This window comes from Fusarium odoratissimum (genome assembly GCF_000260195.1).
Source record: "Fusarium odoratissimum NRRL 54006 unplaced genomic scaffold supercont1.14, whole genome shotgun sequence".
NCBI classification, from domain to species: domain Eukaryota; kingdom Fungi; phylum Ascomycota; class Sordariomycetes; order Hypocreales; family Nectriaceae; genus Fusarium; species Fusarium odoratissimum.
Window position 1 is genome coordinate 272,621 of NW_022158700.1, and position 19,816 is coordinate 292,436.

General features: G+C 50.2%; 7 protein-coding genes across 11 annotated transcripts; 5 read left to right on the plus strand and 2 right to left on the minus strand.

Annotated features, from left to right (window-relative positions):
* Nucleotides 1–79: 79 nt before the first annotated feature.
* Nucleotides 80–2,375, plus strand: FOIG_08919 (uncharacterized protein). Its single transcript, XM_031209067.1, has 3 exons — nt 80–513; nt 564–618; nt 669–2,375. The coding sequence occupies exons 1-3, from the start codon at nt 389–391 to the stop codon at nt 2,142–2,144; spliced, it is 1,656 nt and encodes a 551-aa protein (XP_031061104.1). The 5' UTR covers nt 80–388; the 3' UTR covers nt 2,145–2,375.
* A 6-nt stretch (nt 2,376–2,381) lies between these two features.
* Nucleotides 2,382–3,831, minus strand: FOIG_08920 (uncharacterized protein). Its single transcript, XM_031209068.1, has 2 exons — nt 3,300–3,831; nt 2,382–3,252 (listed from the first exon to the last, which is right to left on the minus strand). The coding sequence occupies exons 1-2, from the start codon at nt 3,718–3,720 to the stop codon at nt 2,561–2,563; spliced, it is 1,113 nt and encodes a 370-aa protein (XP_031061105.1). The 5' UTR covers nt 3,721–3,831; the 3' UTR covers nt 2,382–2,560.
* Nucleotides 3,832–3,952: 121 nt separating this feature from the next.
* FOIG_08921 (uncharacterized protein) lies at nt 3,953–9,927 on the minus strand. Of its 5 annotated transcripts, none has more exons than XM_031209069.1 (5): nt 9,586–9,927; nt 9,505–9,534; nt 6,980–9,437; nt 6,534–6,922; nt 3,953–6,475 (listed from the first exon to the last, which is right to left on the minus strand). In XM_031209069.1, the coding sequence occupies exons 3-5, from the start codon at nt 7,070–7,072 to the stop codon at nt 4,414–4,416; spliced, it is 2,544 nt and encodes an 847-aa protein (XP_031061106.1). In that variant the 5' UTR covers nt 7,073–9,437; nt 9,505–9,534; nt 9,586–9,927; the 3' UTR covers nt 3,953–4,413. The 5 variants fall into 5 exon arrangements, with proteins under 5 accessions (XP_031061106.1, XP_031061109.1, XP_031061108.1 ...); XM_031209072.1 differs by having other exon boundaries at nt 6,980–7,186; nt 7,761–9,437; nt 9,505–9,927; XM_031209071.1 differs by having other exon boundaries at nt 6,980–7,324; nt 7,761–9,437; nt 9,505–9,927.
* On the plus strand, nt 7,373–8,765 carry FOIG_08922 (uncharacterized protein; the record flags this gene model as incomplete). Its single annotated transcript, XM_031209074.1, has 3 exons — nt 7,373–7,716; nt 7,809–7,973; nt 8,609–8,765. 3 exons carry the CDS (start codon nt 7,373–7,375, stop codon nt 8,763–8,765), a joined length of 666 nt encoding a protein of 221 aa, XP_031061111.1.
* Nucleotides 9,928–10,428: 501 nt separating the features above from the next.
* On the plus strand, nt 10,429–13,589 carry FOIG_08923 (uncharacterized protein). Its single transcript, XM_031209075.1, has 3 exons — nt 10,429–11,276; nt 11,334–11,901; nt 11,961–13,589. The coding sequence occupies exons 1-3, from the start codon at nt 11,210–11,212 to the stop codon at nt 13,186–13,188; spliced, it is 1,863 nt and encodes a 620-aa protein (XP_031061112.1). The 5' UTR covers nt 10,429–11,209; the 3' UTR covers nt 13,189–13,589.
* A 1,510-nt stretch (nt 13,590–15,099) lies between these two features.
* On the plus strand, nt 15,100–17,378 carry FOIG_08924 (uncharacterized protein; the record flags this gene model as incomplete). The annotated part of the gene is made up of 5 exons (XM_031209076.1): nt 15,100–15,201; nt 15,324–15,406; nt 15,491–15,939; nt 15,993–16,401; nt 16,487–17,378. 5 exons carry the CDS (start codon nt 15,100–15,102, stop codon nt 17,376–17,378), a joined length of 1,935 nt encoding a protein of 644 aa, XP_031061113.1.
* Nucleotides 17,379–17,896: 518 nt separating this feature from the next.
* Nucleotides 17,897–19,117, plus strand: FOIG_08925 (uncharacterized protein; the record flags this gene model as incomplete). Its single annotated transcript, XM_031209077.1, has 1 exon — nt 17,897–19,117. One exon carries the CDS (start codon nt 17,897–17,899, stop codon nt 19,115–19,117), a length of 1,221 nt encoding a protein of 406 aa, XP_031061114.1.
* Nucleotides 19,118–19,816: the final 699 nt, after the last annotated feature.

The following is a 19,816-nucleotide window of genomic DNA, read 5'->3' on the forward strand; positions in this document are numbered from 1 at the left end:
CGGTTGACAAGGGGTAATTTCGCGTATCAAGGCGCGACTTGACGCGTTAATTGATTGGTACTGACGTGCCACGCGTAAAGTGGTTTCCTCAGAGCGACATAATTACTCGACCTGAACCTCACGATACACGTCCCTACGAATGCCCGCGTTATTATAGCACCTTACAAGCTTCGCAACCTCCAACTCGAGCTGTAAGGTACTGTCGCACTGTCGATACCTTAGCTGACCCTTCTCCTCAGCTTGTACTTGTACAAGTATCAAACCTTGCATCACCATCAATTCTGACAAATCTATCATCCGATCCTTTAATTCTCATCTTTCATCTGTTTCTTTCTTTTCCACATTTATCTTGAATACTCGAGAACTTACGATTTAATCGATCGCAGTCATGTCTGCAGACGCTCCCTCGGCCTCTGCGCCCGCACAAGATGCGCCTCAACAACGATCTCGAGAACGCAAGGATAGCTTTTCTGGAAAATCGCAAACTTCGGAGACATCGCAAACAGCTGCTGAGTAGGACACCAATTCCTCTGAACCCGTGATAGCTCTCTAACACCAACCAGGTTTATTCGATCTCAGGAAGCTCTTGAAGCTGATGCCCGCGAGGCACTGCCTTACGTATGTTTCCACTCCTCTCCCAATCGCGACATGCGCTTACGACTCTGTAGAGCATTGATACATGCACCAAGATCCTCGGCCCTCTGCGACAAGCTGTCTTTGCTTGCTTGACTTGCAACCCACCACCGGCGAAAGAAGGCGACGACTGGATCCCCGCAGGTGTCTGCTATGCTTGTTCCATCCAATGTCACGGCGAACACACCCTTGTCGAGATCTTCCAGAAGCGTAACTTCACATGCGACTGCGGTACCAAGCGCATCCCATCAACGAGCCCATGTACTCTTCGATTGAACGAAGCCACTAACACTCGAGGTGGGGTTCACTCCGAGGAGCCCGATGTGAACAACAAGTACAATCACAACTTCCGCAATAGGTTCTGCGGTTGCGAGTGCGACTATGATCCGTTCCAACAGAAGGGTACAATGTTCCAGTGTCTTGGTCTCGGAACAACTGAAACAGGTGGATGCGGCGAAGACTGGTATCATCCAGGTTGTCTTGTTGGCATGGGACCTAACTGGTTCGAGAAGATGGAGAAGCCTAAGAAGGCAGCTAAAGAGAATGCTGACGAAGGCAAATTGACGACCATCACCGAGGGTAACGAAGAGCAGCAGAATTCTGCCGAGAAGTCTGGAGAGACGAACGGTACTGCCCAGCCTGCTGCTGAGGAAGAGGAAGAGGATGAAGACGTACCCATGCCCCCAGGATTCCCAGAGGAAGATGCCTTCGAAGCCTTCCTTTGTTACAGGTGTGTCGATGCGCATCCCTGGATCAAGCGCTACGCTGGTACTTCAGGCTTTCTTCCGGCAGTCTTCGTCAACCAAGCCGACTCAGAAACAAAAGTTTCAGCAGCCCCTGTCAAAGAGGAGCCTGCTACTGCTACTGAGCAAGCTCCTACATACGAGCCCGCCCAAGACTCGCGAAAGCGCAAGGCCGAAGATGATGCCGAGGAGTCTACAGAAGCTAAGCGTGTAAAGAGCGAGACCCTTCCTGAAGATGCAAAGCCCGCAGAGACATCATCCACAGATACACTCCCATGCAAGCTGAAGAATCTCCCTCCTGCCCCTCAGGGCCAGTTCTCGCTCTTCATGAAGGAAGACTTCCGCGAAGCCTTCTGCCGCTGCTCATCCTGCTATCCTAACCTTAACCCCCACCCTCAGCTCCTCGAAGAGGAAGAAGTCTATGAACCGCCTCTGTCCGACGATGGCTCCCAGGCAGGTGGTAATGGTGGTGGTTCACATGGCAGTGGCAGTCTCCTCGAGCGTGGCGAGAGCGCACTTCGCAATGTCGACCGCGTGCGGGCCATTGAAGGTGTCATGGCGTACAATCACCTCAAGGAGCGACTCAAGCCATTCTTCCAGCAGTTCGCTGAGAGTGGACAAGCCATTGGCGCTGAAGATATCAAAGCATACTTTGCCAAGCTGAGAGGTGATGAGCAGGGTATTCAGGAGGCAGCTGCTGGAGCCAAGGATGGTGAGGGTGGCGGTAGCGGTGATGGAGATCAGCGAAAGGAGCAGAGTGGTTATTAACCATTCGTGTTAGGGACATGAACATGAAGTTGATGCTATAAGGGTGAGCGGGGAGTTGACTGGACTGGATACACGGTTGGGTTATTTGATGTAAGAGTAGTGTACAACACAGGCGGCATACCATAATTTGATACCGGAAATGGGGTTACGAAAAATAGTATAAGATGATACTTAATCCAATACTTGACCAGTTTCTCTTTTAATGGCCACCATTTATGATCATGAACACCGAATTAGGCAAGATACCGCTTCATTCTTCGTGGCTCCTGATGCTCAGGAAAGCCATGCAATAGCATATTGCTAACACATAAAATCCATTTATTCCTATAGTACATATCCATTCATGTCTTGGGTATCGCTAAATCAAAACATTCCCATTTTTTCAAGTCGTCTCCGTGCCCTTCAAAAACTCCCCCCTACTGCCCCGTCGACCCTGTACTTGACGCCGCACTCGACGGCCGAGGTGGCAGCGCAGGTACACCATGCGAAGCCCCGGAATCCTCTCTCTGCATCGGAATACCTCCCATCATGCCCATCCCGATCCCCATACCCGGTAGCGGCAGCTGAGGCGGCGGACCCTGCCCATCACTATCCTCCGCCTGACTGTCCAGCTGCTCCTGCGCCGCCTTAAGGTCCAGTTCATGCAGCCTTTGCTTTTCAGCCGGATCGATAATATCATCATCGTCACTCCAGTATGGATCATCATCATCGAGTTCAGGCATAGCCATGCGCTTCCAGAACCGCAACTCCTGACGATGTGCCTTCTCATCGACGAGTTTGTTCCAGCGACCTTCGTCTTCGTCGTACTTGCGCCGGTACTCGCGGAGGCTTTCGTTGGCGCGGCCTGCGTGCGCTTGCATCTGCCAGATTTGTTCGCGAAGACGAGCGTTCTCGTCGCGTGCATCGGCGAGTTGCTTACGGTAGGAGCGGTGCCAGGCTGCTACGTCGCTGACGTGCTTTGTCTTGTACTCGTGGAATTGTCGAAGGAGGTTTGCCATGGCGTTGGCGTATTGCGAGAGGAGTTTGGCATTAGCGTCACGGCTGAACTTTGCCTTTTCGAGAGACTCTGTGAGGAGGGATACGAGAACGTCGATGTTTTGTTCTTGGCCTGGATAGGTTAGCTGTGGTTCAGCGAGTGTGAGATTGGGCACATGCCATTTATATCATCGGCAGCATTTTCAATGACTTGTGAATTGCTGACCCCCTGTGCCCTCGCCCTGTTCCTCACTCGTCCTAAACCATTGACAATATCTTCTGTAACTCTTCGGTTCTCTGCAAGTTGGCGGCTGAGCTCCTCAACCATACCATAGATGTAGTTAAGTTCAGCTTGGTGGCCCGCAGGCGTAGGAACAGGCATCCCGGCAGCCATGTTCGTCCCATTCATACCATTCATCATAGCGATCTGCTGCTGCTGCCACTGATGCTGCGGTTGCGGGGAGTGCTGCTGCTGTTGGTACTGTTGTTGCTGCTGGTAGTGACGCGCCGTAGACGTTGGAGATGGCACAGGCGCGGGAGAAGAAGGTGAGGATAATGATGGATCGTGGGGGTTCGGGCTTGGAGGCGCTTGAAAGCTCATGTCTTGTCCGCCCGGGAACCTACGTCTTGAGCGTTTGGAGGATGGTGTTGGTTGTCTTAGCCTTGTTTGTGGATGGAGCTGGATGCTTGATTTGGTATAGCCTAGCGGTTCCCCCCCCTCAACGCTGCGACACTTCACCAGCATTCGGAGGGGCGCAAAATTATTTTACCGATGACGGTGGACCTTGATTGACAACGATTGAAGAAAACCCCTGAACAAAAGATTGATAGAAGATGGAGTTTTTTGCATAAGACGAGTAATAATTTCAAGGCAAGGTCCTAATTCTTTAGCACTTCAAGACAAACCCCAATTGATCATATCTACTAGGGATGACATAACTTTAGAACATGGACCCTTATATTCAGGAACAAGCCATTCCCTGTACTATACAAAAGCAGGATCACTCATACTGGCAAGCTCGTTTGATTGTCTCTTATTTTGATCATTGACTTTTTGTATCCTTTTACATTTCCCATAACTCCAGCCGGATTGAACTCAACCCGTCAGGGTAGTCTTCATGAGAGGTCATCTAAGCGAGTGACTGCTGAGCAAGGTAGCGACCGTCACTACTATAAGAAAGGAAAGCTGTATAAAATCTCAGGTCATTTACTTCGTTTCGTCATATCGTTGAGTGCATTGCACTGATTCGTAACATGGGTCCTGTAGTCAGTCACCAAGCGCCAAATTTTTCTTTCACTCTGGAGTGTCAACCTCCATCCTGTCTTCTGAAGGCTTTGTATCCATGATCAAGGATTCTTCCGCCGGCTGTGAGGGTTCCAGTGTCGATGTCGATGTCAGAGTCGACTCTTTCTGTTCAAAGACAAGGGGAACAGCTGCGCTGCTGCCACTCATACCCCCAGTAACCCCGCCGCCTCCCATACCGTTGCTTGCCGACAACCGGTATTCGCCATCAGGCTTACGCTCAATGATACCCTCATCCAGTGCCCACTGGGCCAGAAGGCCATCAACTCCAAGCCTGCCACCTTCGCCTTTCTCCATGTGCCGACCAACATGTTCGGTCCATTCGTCCCACGACGATGGGCCTTCGAAGATGCTCTGGCAGCCTTGCTTTGGGCATGCTGAGCGCTGCGGTGGTAACCGACGCTGAACGAGACAAGACACCTGCATGTCCTTCACATGCGTATCCCACTCAGATTGTAGTTTACTATCGCCCTTAGCAATCGCTCTCTTAATCTGAAAAGGTGCATGCATTCGTCGCAAGTGTTGAGTGAACAAGTCTTTGCGATTGAACTCGTTGCCCTTGCCTTCTGCCGTGCTCTGGGGACAGGATGAACAACGATAGTACTGCAGACATAGATGTTGAGATGCAATATGTCGCTTCCATTCGTTCTTGGAGCCAAAAGTGCTGGTACAGCCAGCGAATGAGAACGCACATGGGAACGGCCTTGTATGGGCCGCAGCAATGTGTTTCCTCAATGAAGATGAATCCTTGAAAGGAGCATGACTGCAGTGGTTGCAACGCGTGTCCTGCTTGGGGAGCGACCGTCGTGGCGGCTTGGCTGCTGCATTGGCATTGTGAAGTGTTGCCAAAGGATCATCATTACTATGCTCCTCAGTCTCGCCCTCAGGTCTTATGTCAGGCATTCCGTCAGGAAGAATCGTGCGCGGCCTGTTGATATTTTGAGTTTCGTCGCTTCGATGCCGAACGTGGCTTAAGGCCTTCAACTGCTCAGCGGCTTCCTGCATCTCCGCAGAGTCCTCCACTTCGTCTTTCGGTTTGCCATGTCCACCTGCTGGGTTCGCATACGATGGGGCTGAAGGACTAGTTTGTGAAAGATGCTCCTTTCGCTCTACAGAATTGAGCGTTTCCCTCACGGCCGGGGAATGGAAAGTGATATCGTGACCTTCGTCTCGTCGAACACGTGCAGGCGTTCCATATGCATGGTCCCTTGCCTCTAGAAGAATTCGGCCATCCTCGACTTCTCTTGCAGATGGCTTGATACCAGAAGAACCTACAAGTCTGTGATACAAGTGAATCATGTTGTGAGAGCTTATGTACCCCAAGAAGCAACAAACTTTGTCGTGCTGGACCACGTTCCAAATGGAGTGGGGCATGGAGATAAGGAGCATTGTCGGCGGTCCAAGGAACATGCCTTCCACGGCGATTTTGTCGCCAAGGGGCGGTGTGCTTTGTAGCCATTGGGAGAAAAAGGACATATCTGGGCTAGCATCACCAACAAAGGTCGTACAAACGAGGACACGGTGCTCTTCAAACCTAAGGTCAACAACTGACTCTGGGTCAATGAGCTGTTCTTCGCGGTTCCCTTGGCCCTCTGTGTCGACTCCGTTCTGTGATTCTGAACGAGGTTTGATGGGCGTTGGCGCAAGAGCAATACTATGGCCCTTTCCAGGTGTCAGGGGCATAAAAACCGGATGATGTGGGGACGAATGTGTATTCGAGGTACTGCCATTCGTTTGCCGGGGAGTCTGAAACAGTTGCTGCTGCTGCTTCAGCGATAACACTTCCTCGTGGAGCTTCTGTGTCGTAAAGGGACGCCCACTACTGAGCTTTTGCAGCGCCTCGACCAAATTTGATGTAAAGGAGCGTTCTGTACTGTCTGGGCTACGATCGGATGTGCAGGCTGCTATGGCTTGCTTCACGCCGTGACTACCGGCCATGGGAGGATCCGGTACCGCGCATGTGTCCAACAACAAGAGGATATCGGACTGGGCATCCTCGAACAGGCAACGGACGCCATCCCATTTGAGTTTTGCAGCATCTTCTCGTGCATTACTATGGGAAAGCTGTCAGAGGCAGGAGGAAGAGGACATGTGAGAAATGTTCGACTCACCAAGCCCAAAAAAGCTGGCCATCAGAGCTTACGTAGCCCTGGCCAGCATAATAGATAATGAGCAGGTGATTGGCTCTTGCGTTCTCGAGAAAAGAAGCAATCTGAACTCCAAGCTTAATGCTAGGGTTCGGTACTGTGGGAATGTGCCATCGCTCAGTTCGGTATTTGTAGTGCTTCTGAAACACTTGCTCGAGTGCAGCCAGGTCTTCATCAACAGACTCGTCTTCTTCCCACCTTAATAGTAACACAGAAACGTCAGTGTATGGGTGACGTTCGGTCTGTCTCTGGATCAGCATAGCAGCATCCTGTAGATGCCGTGCAAAAGACTCAAAGTCATGTCGTTCGGAAAGAGGAGCTGCAGCCTCCTGAGCTGGATAATGTTGCTGAGGCTATATCCGGAGCCTGGGTTAGCAAGGACATGCGGAAAGCTGGAAATAAAAGCTGACCGATTCGTGAGGGAATTGTGTTGGCGGCGGCGGCTTGCTAGGAGTCGTGTTGACCTTAGGAGCCAGCTTTCGCTTTTTACTCGAAGGTTCCATCGGGCAAGGCTGTGAGTCGATGTAGATGCAGTCGTCAGCAGGTTAAGCCGGCGGAGGTCATTGATCAATCGAGGACGAATCGGCCAAGGGATCGAGCACGAAAGTTCCTGCTACCTAGTCGTTGGTTAAGAATCAATATCGTCGTAATTTCGGTATAATTGACGTCGAAAAGAAGTGAATAGAGACGGCGAAACAAAAATATACGGGCAGGCGAGGGGAATTGAAATCGAACGATGTGCGAAAACGTCTCGGCTGGTGAGGTCAGAAGGAGGGACAAGGTAGAGGCCAATGGCTACAGAAATGTGGAAAGTCAAAGCACGCCCACGAGGAAAGAGACACTCAAAGTCGCAAGAGGTGAAAGAAGAAGAAAATGGCAGAGGGAAACAGGTGAGGCTGGCTCGGCGAGGCTATCGTGGCCGACCTAGGCCCAGGTCATGGAAGATGGGTACAGTTGGTGCTAGGGATTCTTCATTGGCTATTAGCCGAGCAGAAATGCCACAGAGGAGAGCCAAACTGAAAGTGGCGGCCTCCGCCTCCACTTCGTCAGCCTCTCACCCGCCAAGAGCAAGGTCAAGTCAACGCGGACTGTACTGCTTTGCATTGCACCTCAGCGAGAGCCGGGTAAGATGGGGCTGTTTCGCCTTGTACGAACAACAAGAGCATACTGATTGTCTGATCATGTACTCACTTTTGAACAATTTCCCAGTATCAGGTTATTTCGCCTCACTTCGCTCAGCTCAGCAGCAAACTCGGCTGTCTCAGCAACTCCTGTGAGAAAAGATAAAGAGGTAGCTGGAACTACTATGGAAGGGTTGAACGTTGAACTGAGGGGGTTTGACGAATGGAACCAAAGATGGAAGGCTTCACAAAAGTTCTCAGCTGATAAAAGAAGGAGGAGGAGGTAGGAGAGGAAAAGCCTAGATCAGCATTATTTCCAGCGCCTTACCTACCTTGAGCTGCACAAATCATCCATGGCCAGCACAGCTAAAGTTCTCACACAACTCTGAACAACTGCCCAGCCAATCCGAGCCTCATGCTCCATCCCCCTCTATTCTCACAACACGCTACAGATTCACTGAGACGCATGTGGGCTGCGATAAGATTGACACATTGGGGAATGGTCGAGTCAAATCTGGAGTATTTTTTTTTGGAGTGAATCACTCTCATTGAGTTAACTTCACTCTCCGAACTCTGATAACGGCCTCTACTGACAATGTCCTCATTACCTGACCTACTTATCTCACCTGTATCGAGGTACTACAGTGTGTGAATTTATCCCAACCCACCTGAACGCTAACTACGACGAGACCAAGAGCACCGAGGCTGGTCTGGGGTCTGTCCTTTGTGGGCCGCTTATTGAGACCCTGAGATCTGTTTTGCAGTTGCAGCGTTTTAGCTCAAGCTGATCAGCTTTCTAAAGTTTCAACGGCGCAAGCCCCTCAATCGTCTACACCCAAACACTTGCTATCGTCCTCGGTTATCATTCGATTCATACTTCAATGTCACCATGGCATAACCAAATCGAAAGTATTGCAGCAATGAGCTTTCGGAGTGGAGAAATGGCGCACCCAACTCAACCCCCGGACGAGCCGTGTCGACTTGTCAACACGGCTGTGGACAGGACAGCCAGCAACAGCTGCTGCGCCGTGGAGGGCGAGTAGGAGAGCAGAACACGAAACAGCCGGGTCTTTGACGAATGAATGCAGCAGCTGGCGAGAGGGCCGCTCGGCAACCTTGTCCTAAGCATGCACAACGGTAACACTGATTGCAGAAGCACAGCCTGTGTCGCCAGTCGTTGTAGACCTTGAGCTTGCTCCATTATGCTCTTTGGCACGGGACCATGCAACCCGAAGCCTCCAGCGTAGATAGTAGATGTCTTGAAAGTCAATGGATTGGTCGCTCACATATGAGGCCATTGGGCTGCATAAGTGATAAGAATCACTTGCCTCGCAGCCTAGCATCCTGAGGTACGTCTGCAGATAGCAACCACAAAAGCAGAGCCTCGGTGTGGGCAGGGCTGACGCATCTAAACAATCCTATTGTTTGAGATGCAGCACGTATCCCTGTTGGTTCGGCAAAACTCAACTGCTCAAGTTGCATGTGGAGGAGGTTTTGTCTAACTATCGTCTAAGATTAGTAGAGAATAGCGAAGCCCCCGTCCATTCGCTGAAAGCGCGATGTATCCTTCTTTTCCTTTCGAATGCGATTATACCAACTAGTATAACGAAAGTGGAATGATGCTGACAGCTTCATTTGATACTCTGTAGGGTTCTGAAATAGATTCAGGTGGGTGTAAGTGGAGGCTGGCAGGCTGGGGGGAATCCAGAGCCTGCTGCAGTAAGCGGAGACATTGTATCTCCTCATTCTACCGTAATCACATCAGTTTGCATTCTTGACATTCCATTCCATCTTTGGGTGTTGCAAATACTTACTTAAGGAACACAAGGCCAGAAGGATTTAATCTACTTCTATTGTAAGTAACACCTCGCCAATAGGTTGATGAGTACAACAACCGCGTATTTGATCGAACTTCGTAAGCAAAATTGTTGAGCCCCAAGGTTGATTACGAGGTTGAATCCTTAACCCTCGTATCTCAGTCAGAAGATTCTCGACGAAAAGAAAGACCGCGCGTCTCATTCAGCACTCGTGTAAAGTAAAGATACAACCTTGGTGCCGTGTGCCGAAGATTGGGCGTACCGTTCAACTAATCCGTGGATTCCCGTCGAAGCCTAAAAAATCCAGGTACACCATGTAACTCGATGGAGGCAATTGTGGTTCTCTTGGGTATCACTTGGCTCCCTCATGGAGATTTCAAGAATCGGTATTGAGAAACCCAACATTCCCAATATGGAGACGAGATCGTTAATGTCCCCGATTCTAATAAGAAACCCTGAACAGTGACAACTGACAAAGTGGGCGAGGCTCGGTTGCAGGAGTGTGGCGAGCACAGCCACAATCTAAAGATCTACGCAGCCAATCAGAGCTTACAGCGAACTAACAATTTCCATCTTCGGTCGTTCTATTTCCGTGACTGTAAATCCCATCCCTTCTTGTGGGAAATGTCACTGATGGGAATATGGGCTTTCCGACGGAGCTGCCCATTCCCGTTGATTCGTTTCGTAGATCAAACGCAGGCGATTTATCTCTACAAACCACAAGCCAAGATCATCGAGGCAAAAAAAGCCAAAGCTTTTGGAACACGCCAAGAACAATCGATGGGCCCGTGAACGGGCGGGAGAGCATGGATGGTTGAAAAGAGAACAGCCAAGCTTACACAGCCACTCTCCAGCCGTCTCGTGTCTGCGAACCACATGGGACGGACGGGATGTAGAGTTTGTATGGTCATCGTTTCAGCCCAGACAATTGGATCTCATGATTTCTACGCGTACTGGACGAGCAGAGAGGGATTCAGCGATCATCATCTGCATCCCCCATGTCCTCTATTAAACGTGCAGTAGCCAGGAGAAATGTCCTGTGTCCAACCACAAGACAAGCCGCTGTCAGGATGTCGAGTGGCGCGTGAGTTTCCAGGCCAGGGCAAGTTCCCGTCGCCTCTGCAGTCAAAGACTCGAAAATTTACAGGGGTCGAGGGGCACCATCTCGCTGTTCCCAGCAGAGGCTTCCAAGATTCCTCCACTGACGAGCTTGACTCCCGCGCAAATCCGAGAGGTCCGCTCACTGTTGCGTCAGGGCTTCCAGGGATGATGGATCCAAAAATGGCTGCCCTGGGCTTCCATGAGGCGGGGCGACCTGCGTTACGTTACGTAGTGCAGACTCTTTAGTCTTGGGTTGTCGCTCACTGCCAGCCAAGAACTGCTCTGCTGAGAACTATGACTATGACTGCCTGGGCTGCCCACAATCTGCCTTACTGTACCTAGATCAATCAAATCTTGAGCTTTCAACTTCTCCAAAACATCAAAGACCACTCATCTTAGCCCACGCGGCGTGATCAGCTTCAACCTCTCTGAACACAACCGCCCACCTGATCTCGATAAGCGACAAGAGCCAAGACCTTCTACAGCTCACCAACAGTTGTGCGCGACAGTGACACCTTTGCAAACACCCAAATCGCCTGTATCTCATCTTTATTTACTCGATTGAAGCGCGAGCCGCAACACAACTACGTCCTCTGCGCCCATGGACTCCGGCGGAGTCAGAAGAAAGGATACCACCAAAGGCCCGCCTCTTCGAGTTCTATCACTCGGTAAGCGCCCGCCAAGATGACGTCTGCCTTGTTCGGTCTAATGCTAATACGCGCCAGATGGAGGAGGTGTCCGCGGTTACTCCATATTCATTATTATCCAGGAGCTTATGCACCGAACTTTTGTCGAGATCGAAGGCCGCGCTCCCAAGCGACACGAAATTCCTAAGCCATGCGATCATTTCGACCTAATCGTCGGTACTGGTACAGGCGGGCTGATCGCCTTGATGTTGGGTCGGCTGCGTCTTGACCTCGAGACGTGTAAGGAGCTCTACGTTCGTCTAACGCGCATGGTTTTCCAGACCGACAAGACTATTGCGGGTATTCCTTATAGATCAACCTTGTTCAAAGCCAGCAAGCTCGAGGAGGCTATCAAGGCAGCTGTACAAGAACACACTGTGAAGGAGAGGGAAGGCAACGATGGCTCAGATTCTCCCCTCACCAATCCTCTCAACGCTGCGATGTACTCAAGCGCCGGTGCCCCTCGCCGAAACCAGAGCAATGCAAGCACCGTTAGCTTTAGCGCTCGCAGTCCCGCTTCGCAAATGGCGTATCGACCTGCGTATAACTCGAGATACGGTGATCCTAACGCGCGCCTATACGACCATCGAGAAACCCGCACCAAAACGTGAGTCATCAACCTCAATTGCCTTCTCCCCATGACAGCATTGCTAACATATTTTCTAGCGCGGTAACAGCAGTTTACAAGGGTTCTCCTCGAGGTTCACCCGCCGCTCTTTTGCGATCCTACGATTCTCGAAAAGAACCTCCCCCCGAGTTCGACTGCAAGATTTGGCAGGCCGGTCGAGCCACTTGTGCGATCGGATTGGCCTTCAAGCCCATCACCATTGGTCAATCGGTTTTTCACGATGACGGTGTCGGCACTTTCAACCCTAGTCCAGAAGCCCTGGACGAAGCTGTGGTCAACGAATGGCCCGGTCGCGAAGTGGGTGTCTTTGTTAGCGTCGGTACTGGCAGACGGCCTAAGGGCAGCGATTCGAACTCGCAGGTGTGGTATGAAGGCTTCTTGGGCGATTTTGCCGAGGCGCGTAGGAAGTTGATCTCCAAGATCGAGGGTTGCGAGAAGATTCACGAGTACATGATGCGCGAGCACCTTGGAAGGCGAAATGTCAGTATTGACGCCTACTACCGCCTTAACGTGGAAGTTGGTGTTGGTGAGTTTGGAATGAATGAGTGGAACCGACTGGGCGAAATCAGCACTGGTACTCGACGGTATATGTCAAGGGAGGCCGAGCAAAAGATGATTCAGGGTATCTCTTCAAAGCTTGCCAAAATTCACCGAGCCAGGATCCGTCACGCACGAGCTCCCGAAGGAATCCCAGAACTTGTCAAGTCAACTTCAACCACATGGGAGATGCCTATGGCCTTTGAGCTTGCAGGAGATATTCCAACTACTGTTCCACTTCCTCACAGCCCCGCGAGCCGGTCTTCGTTCGAGTCGGGGTCAGATAGTTTGCATATCCGCAACAACAACCATAACGGTTCGCCACGAAGCTCCAACGAACGAATGCACGCAGAAACGTCTGTACCGCATAACGTTCCCAACTCTCCTCCCTTGGGACCTCGTGGCCCCAGCACCAGCGCTCCGGCTCTACATCCAGAGGATCGTTTGGCAGTATCATCACCTACACCGGCGCAGTACCGCGAAGGTGTGTCAGGCCAAGACTTGATCGCTATTGTGAGCCCAGACGAGTATCCCAGGCCACCTCCCAACATGGCCGCGCCGCCACCGACACGGATTGAACCGCCGCCGCTGCCACCAAAGACGCCTCTCCCGGAGAGCCAGCAACATCAAGGTCGAAGAGTGCCTGCGGCCGCGCCTCCTTACCCGTTAGACGATGACGAGCCCCCGCCCGTGAACATGGCCCGAAAGCCGGACTACCGGGGAAGATAAGCATATTTTGATGCGGCTTCCTCATGAGATGATCCCTGCAATTTGAGTTGGGGTATGAAAAATGACGTCTCGATTCTTGATACGAGCTCGAATCTACGAAAATCCATGAAATGAGACCTAGAACGATTATGAGACTGGCGTTGCGGGTGGAGGAATTGGTGATGATGTTTCTTGTTTCTTCTGCTTCTGCTTCTGCTTCTGCTTCTGCTTCTGCACGACTAGATACCACCTGGTTTTACTTGGATGCGAACCTTTGAATGTACTTGATGTTATGAAATTGATGGAAAGATGCTGGATTCTTAGCTGTATATCTGTTGGTCAATGTGGCTGTACTTGTATAATGGAAACTAGCTTTTTATTCATAACGGCTGCCTATTCTCTTCGGAGATATGAAGTTTAATATGGGATCTCTTGGAATTTTTTTGTCTCATTGTTTGATCAGCTGGTACTCGGAGGATTTGAGAGCTCTAAGATCGCCGGTAAGCAGATCTTCGATACGACAGCTCGCGGCAGCATCCGGCCCCCCACTGATTGTTCCCTGTCGAGGTCTAGGCCTTGATAGATCGCACGGTAGGTAAGAAAGTCGTAATAAACCCCTGTTTGCCTCTGGTCTATGACGAATATTCCTTCGAGGGATGTCGTAGGATTCTTATACGCTCTCTTACGATGTAACGCACGGTTCGCTCTTTTCATTATCAGCAGCTGTCAACTGAGACAATGGACTGATCACGGCTTACCACGAGGCAGCTGAAAGCTCGCCTTGGAGCTAAAATGAGAATCCATTCGCCCGTCCGTCGGTATTCGCGACTATGCTTGGCCGTTTTGGGATAGCTTCACGACTTAACCTTCGATTCATGGTTGAGCTTGTCGTCTTTAATTGGAGAGTTTGTAGCAAACGTTTCTGGCTAGGGCGTGTTAATCCAAGTTCGAGACTCGGTACGATTGCCATCACCACGAGAAGAGGTGCATAACAGCATCACCATTGCTGGGTTTGGGTTCTCTCTCTCTTCCAGGCAACTTCTTCTCTTTGTTCCATCACATCCGCTAGAAGGGAGGGGGGGAAAAGCAAGCAAGCGTATTGTCACTGTGATCGGCACCCACGGAAAGACACGCGGACCCTGGTTCGACATTTCTTTGTTCTAGTTTTTGCTTGGCATATTGTCAAACGCCTCTGAAGAATTGAGAGTTTCTGTCATCTTCAACGACGGGAAAACAAGACAGGTTCTTTTCTTCGATACTGTACTGGGGGTGACATTGCATCGATATTGGATCTTTCAACAACCCGCGTATCCAAAGGAAGAGAAGAGAAGAGGCGAGAGGAAGAGACTCCCAGCATCCACGCAACTTTGCGCCAGAGACACGCATACTGCACTGCAACCAGACAATCCCTCCCTGGACCAGGCCTGGGAAGAAGGACACAGGCTACAGCCTACAGCCGCCCGTTGCCGCGTTTGGTCAACAGGCAAAGGACGCTCGGCCTCGCGCTTGAATTGAGATTAGATATATTCCCATCTGTTCTCTCTCTTCCTGTCTCTGTTCCTCTTGAGGAACAAACATGGCTCTCAATTGAACCCCTACAACATCGGGCATCTCAGTCATTGAGCCCAAAAAAAAGACACACCCATCTTCTTTTCTCCCTGCAGTTTGCACACACAAACTGCATCTTCGATTTAGAACCAACAACCATCCGCCGCAATCCTGGTTGACCCCTGGCCTGTCGTTGAACCAACAACCTCACTCAGTGTCTCTGACCGGTTCTCATTTGGGAGTGCTGAGCCAATCAATCGCTTGAACGACGTCAAGGGGACACCAAATATTACCAACATAGATCGCCTGTCATTCTCGATTTGATCATTTTCGGGGTATTGCAAAGCGATAAAAAAGGAAATCGCTAAAGTTGTTGGTGGAACGATGATGCCGGTACTAGGAGCCACGCCGATGCAAGTCGCACCTCGACAACGAGCTCCGCGACAAACGTCATCGTGCCTTGAATGCCGTCGTCGCAAGCAAAAGGTGGGTTTTCTTCATTGAGGACTTCTCAATTGAAGTGGTATATCTTTGGTCTTTTCAGCCTAATTGTTTGCCACCGTCATGTTAAGCGAAAGCCAGATAAACCCCGACTAACATGCTTATAGTGCTCTCAAAGTCAACCATGTACAAATTGCTTTCGTCGGTTTCCCTCACCTGAATGTATATATGAAGTCAAGTCTTCCAAAAGGTTAGTGTATTTGACCTACCGTGGATGAACCCTCCATCATTGCCCTTCCAGGATCTCTCTTCTACAGCGACTAACATGCTCTAGACATCATCCAATAGCTTCACGTCCTAAGCCACCTCTAGTGGTAGATGTACGAGAAGGCCCTTACTCACATCTCAACCCTGCGTCTATCCAAGACGCTCTCTATTATCTCGAGGATGAAAGATCACCATCTTCCTCGGCAACTAGTCCTAGCACATCCGTCGCCACTTCAGCTACACAACCACGAACTGATCTATGGTTACCTTACAAGATTCAGTCATCAGCAAATGGTGACGACGACGACACCATAGCTCAGTCTGTCTGGACCATTACGGCAGAGAGCACCACAAAAGCCAAACTCAATTATTCTAAGGAACGGGTCACAGAGATCTTGGGGTCTCAAGATCACGATGAGCGGTACAATATGCTTCCGCCAGTTGATGGCTCTGCAGTGCAGCTAGAGTACCTTCCCATGAAACCTACCAAGCTAAACAAAGAGTTAGTACGCATTCGTAAGTTACGTTTGTCATTTCCGTCTACTTGTTCACTAATGCGTGTGGTCTAGACTTGCAATTACTCTCACGTTTCAAATGCGCAGTTGACGGTAACCCGGATCCTGCGAACGAGTTCATGAACTTCTGGATTCCCTGCACTTTGCAAGATCCCCTCCTTCTCCAAATCGTCTTATTTACATCATCATGCTGGTTGTCCGAAACCCGTTATCTTCCCAAGGCTTTGCAATACGCACATAAGCACCAGGTTTATCGGATGCTGAATTCTCAGCTCACGGACCAACAAGCACAGACGAGCGATACTTTAGTCCTTGGTGTTGTCCAGATGATTGCAGACTCTTGGTACTGGGGCGCTACGCATGATTTAAAAGCCCACCTTAGTGGTCTGAGAGGGATGATCAACCTGAGAGGTGGACTGTCTCAGCTCGGTTTGCGTGGTTATCTGGCCAAGATGGTCCTCATGTAAGTTGTTGCACAGCAGTTGCCAAGAGAATGCTGCAGCTGCGGTACCTTGATCTTCGTCATACAAGAATCTGACGTGGTACAGTCACGACATCGTCATGGCGCTCGCACATGAGATCAAGCCATCCATGTATGGACATCCCGGCTTCGAGTTCCGAGATTCTCGTACCATGCCCTTCAAAACGGCCTTCAACACCCCTTTTATTAGCAACTGGCAATCTTTCAGAGAATGCTCAAATTCTCTACAATTACACCCAAGCACTGCCCAAATACTCGACGACATGAGGAGCTTGTTCTCAGCCGTTCTAGCTTTACCAAGAAATCCAAGTTCTGAACACGTCCAAAGGGTTCTCTCAACGGCTCATTGGTTTCATGAGAGGATCTTGGATCTACCGGAAGATACACCAGCTCTTCAATCTCCAAGACCTTCCCAATCATCTCGAGCAAGCTCGATCGAGAGCCCAGGCAGTTCGGCGGGATCACTTAGAACTGACAAGTCTTCATCACCCTTCGTACTTCCAGACATGGTGTATCGCGTTATCCGCAAAGTGGCCTTGATCTACTGCAAAGCAATCCTTAATCGTTCCCCAATCAGCTATGCGTGTTCTGAAGAAGACATTCAAGCGATTTGGCTATCGATTTGGCAGTCCGGTCTGGCAACTTGGAAATCAGTTCTCGGTATCTTCGCATGGGTCATGATTGCCCTCGTGACCAATTGTCACAAAATTGGTCCTGGCCGTCTCATCAAGACCTTTACCATGTCTACCATGATGTCCATCGGGATGGAGAACTGGGACGTCTTCAATCATATAGCGAAGACTTCCTTCAGATTACAAAGATGGCTGGCAGGAGGACGCGATGATACAAACGACCTTATGGGAGGAGAGAAAGTGGTGGACAAATATGGCTTTGGGATGATGGGCGCATTACCACCTGTCGATATACCAGCTGATGTGGCATCATCAGAAGATATTTAAATATGTGCAGGCCTCGGCTCTGCAACGCACAAAGTTCCGCCTTCAGTCACATGCAGATACGAGCAATGAATGGTCTCTAAGCGCGGAGATCATATCCGTTTAGATGTTCAATGACGACATGTCTCAGCTCAAACAATTGTGAGACCATTAAAAGTGTCAAATACTCGCCTTCTCCTCGAATAATTTACAGGCTGCTCGTCCCTCTCATGCCGCTTCTTACTACCTGAAGAGGGCAGTCCACAAAGTTGCACAACGCCGAATTTGGTTATTACGTGGTACAATGTACGATTTCACTCCGCTTCGAGGCAACATACCGAATGGCGATGTTCTCTTGCCAGGAGATGATGGCTATGAGGAAGTGCTGCAAAGATGGAGCGCGGCTTGCGTGAAGAGAGCAGTATGTCAAACGCGTCGACATCCTTCACGATACTCACATAGCATAGGCCGTTGTTATCTTACCGATTAACTCACGAGAGGTATCTGCGGCAGTCAAATTTGCAGTTTCGAATCAAATACCGATGACGGTATGCGGTGGTGGCCACTCATCCAGCGGCGCCTCATCATCCGAGGGAATGGTCATTGACTTAAGAAAGATGCGAAAGGTCAAAGTTAACGCAGAAGCTATGACCGTCGAGTTCGGAGGGGGCTGTCTATGGGAAGATGTTGACACAGCCCTCGAGCGGCATGGTCTGGCGACAGTTGGAGGTGTCGTCAATCACACAGGGGTTGGAGGACTTACACTCGGGGGAGGCCATGGTTTTCTCACACCTCGACACGGTCTTACCATCGACAACCTGTTGAAGGCGGAAATTGTTCTTGCAGATGGGATGATATTCGAAGCATCCGACGACACAAACCAGGATCTGTTCTGGGCTATTCGAGGCGCTGGTGCACAGTTTGGAGTCGTAACTCGCTTCGTATCTCGAGCTCATCGACAAGACAAAGTCTGGAGTGGAACGTTGGCGTACCCGGCTGATAAGCTACCTGACTTGCTGCGCTTTGCGAATGTGTTGTATGAAAGACCGAACCCAGATGGGCATTGCTTCGCATTGGGCATTGGCTTTGGACCTGATGAGACGAGCCGTGTCGTGTCCGCTATCCCTTTATTCCACGGTTCGGAAGAAGATGCCAAGCAATGTTTCTCTGGTCTCCTCGAGATAAAAGCAACAGCTAACAATACGGAGATGATGACGACGGCGAAGACGAACACGCTCCTCAACTCCGTAATGGATTACGGCATTCGACGACTCATGGGCTCAGGCAACATCACAATGCCCCTTGATATCGAACCAATGCTACAAACAGCAGAAACATTCTGGGAATTCTGTGAATCACGCGACGGAATGGGCAAGTCTGTCTTAGCAATTGAGTTTTTCCCAACAGACAAGATTCGTGAGATCCCCCAGGATGCAACAGCCTACGCCAATCGAGGAGACTACTACGACGCCATGACTTCTTTTGCATGGGAGAACCCAGCCTACGATTCAGAGATACGGCAGTTCAATAGAAGCCTCTGTGAGAGGATACGGGAGACGAATGGGTATTCAGCTACAGCGGGTGGACACTGGAGCAAGGGGCCTGTGGGGGTGTATATCAATATTGAGGCTGATAGTATATCGCCCAAGGATGCTTGGGGCGTAAATCTGCACAGATTGAGGGAGTTGAAGAAGAAGTTTGATCCGAATAACGTGTTTAATAAGTGGCATAGTATTGCTGAGGATACAGCTGGGACAGGGTAATGAGATTGAACAGAAGCCATTCGAGATATTATGGTGAATGAAATGAGACTACCGTCTTAACAATTTGAGCTTGAGGATTGTTCGTATAAGCTGGAATATAAGCCGTATTGCATTTCCGTCAAGAAGTAACTTATGTCTTCTTGGTCGTGCGTGGGTCTTGCGACGTTCGATCAGGAAGATTTGGCTGATTCTTTGTCGCTATCGACGGAGTAGCATGACACTTTTATCTATCCGTACATGAATGATAGCACTGACATTCTATTTGGCCTGGCCTGATATCATTCTGCTTCAATTGTACACACCAGGCTGGTGCTATGGTAGAACATGTCAGTCTCCAGAAAGCTTACCCTAGGCCTCCCCCTCTGACTTGCAAGATGAATGATTCCAACTCTCTCCTGTAAAAATTTTTCCTTGGCACCCGCTGTTAGCGTTCTGCTAGGGCAGAAAAGTTTTACAGGCCAAAATGGCAACAAATGCAGCTGCGGGACTAGCGGGACCCTAACAGCTGCTGGAAGAAAGGGATTCGGAGAGTTGACCTTTCTTCGTGACAAGTGTTTTCAACGGCACTGAGCTTCGCGAGCTTTTGACATCGCCTCCGGGCACCATTTCATTTGTCTTATCTGCGACTTCTTCTCACCTCGACATTTCGGCTTCGCGAGCCTGCGACATTCCGGCCTCTGTGCCCCTCGACTTCCCGTA

What these genes read in the sequence shown, in the direction of transcription:
- FOIG_08921 (XM_031209069.1), bottom strand. Translation starts at nt 7,072, where the DNA reads ATGGAACCTTCGAGTAAAAAGCGAAAGCTGGCTCCTAAGGTCAACACG. An exon ending in CACAATTCCCTCACGAATCG is followed by an intron (nt 6,923 to 6,979) that starts GTCAGCTTTTAT and finishes CTCCGGATATAG; the next exon opens with CCTCAGCAACATTATCCAGC. An exon ending in GGCCAGCTTTTTTGGGCTTG is followed by an intron (nt 6,476 to 6,533) that starts GTGAGTCGAACA and finishes GCTTTCCCATAG; the next exon opens with TAATGCACGAGAAGATGCTG.
- FOIG_08923 (XM_031209075.1), top strand. Translation starts at nt 11,210, where the DNA reads ATGGACTCCGGCGGAGTCAGAAGAAAGGATACCACCAAAGGCCCGCCT. An exon ending in TCTTCGAGTTCTATCACTCG is followed by an intron (nt 11,277 to 11,333) that starts GTAAGCGCCCGC and finishes AATACGCGCCAG; the next exon opens with ATGGAGGAGGTGTCCGCGGT. An exon ending in CGAGAAACCCGCACCAAAAC is followed by an intron (nt 11,902 to 11,960) that starts GTGAGTCATCAA and finishes CATATTTTCTAG; the next exon opens with CGCGGTAACAGCAGTTTACA.
- FOIG_08919 (XM_031209067.1), top strand. Translation starts at nt 389, where the DNA reads ATGTCTGCAGACGCTCCCTCGGCCTCTGCGCCCGCACAAGATGCGCCT. An exon ending in ACATCGCAAACAGCTGCTGA is followed by an intron (nt 514 to 563) that starts GTAGGACACCAA and finishes AACACCAACCAG; the next exon opens with GTTTATTCGATCTCAGGAAG. An exon ending in CCCGCGAGGCACTGCCTTAC is followed by an intron (nt 619 to 668) that starts GTATGTTTCCAC and finishes ACGACTCTGTAG; the next exon opens with AGCATTGATACATGCACCAA.
- FOIG_08920 (XM_031209068.1), bottom strand. Translation starts at nt 3,720, where the DNA reads ATGAGCTTTCAAGCGCCTCCAAGCCCGAACCCCCACGATCCATCATTA. An exon ending in TGCTGCCGATGATATAAATG is followed by an intron (nt 3,253 to 3,299) that starts GCATGTGCCCAA and finishes TAACCTATCCAG; the next exon opens with GCCAAGAACAAAACATCGAC.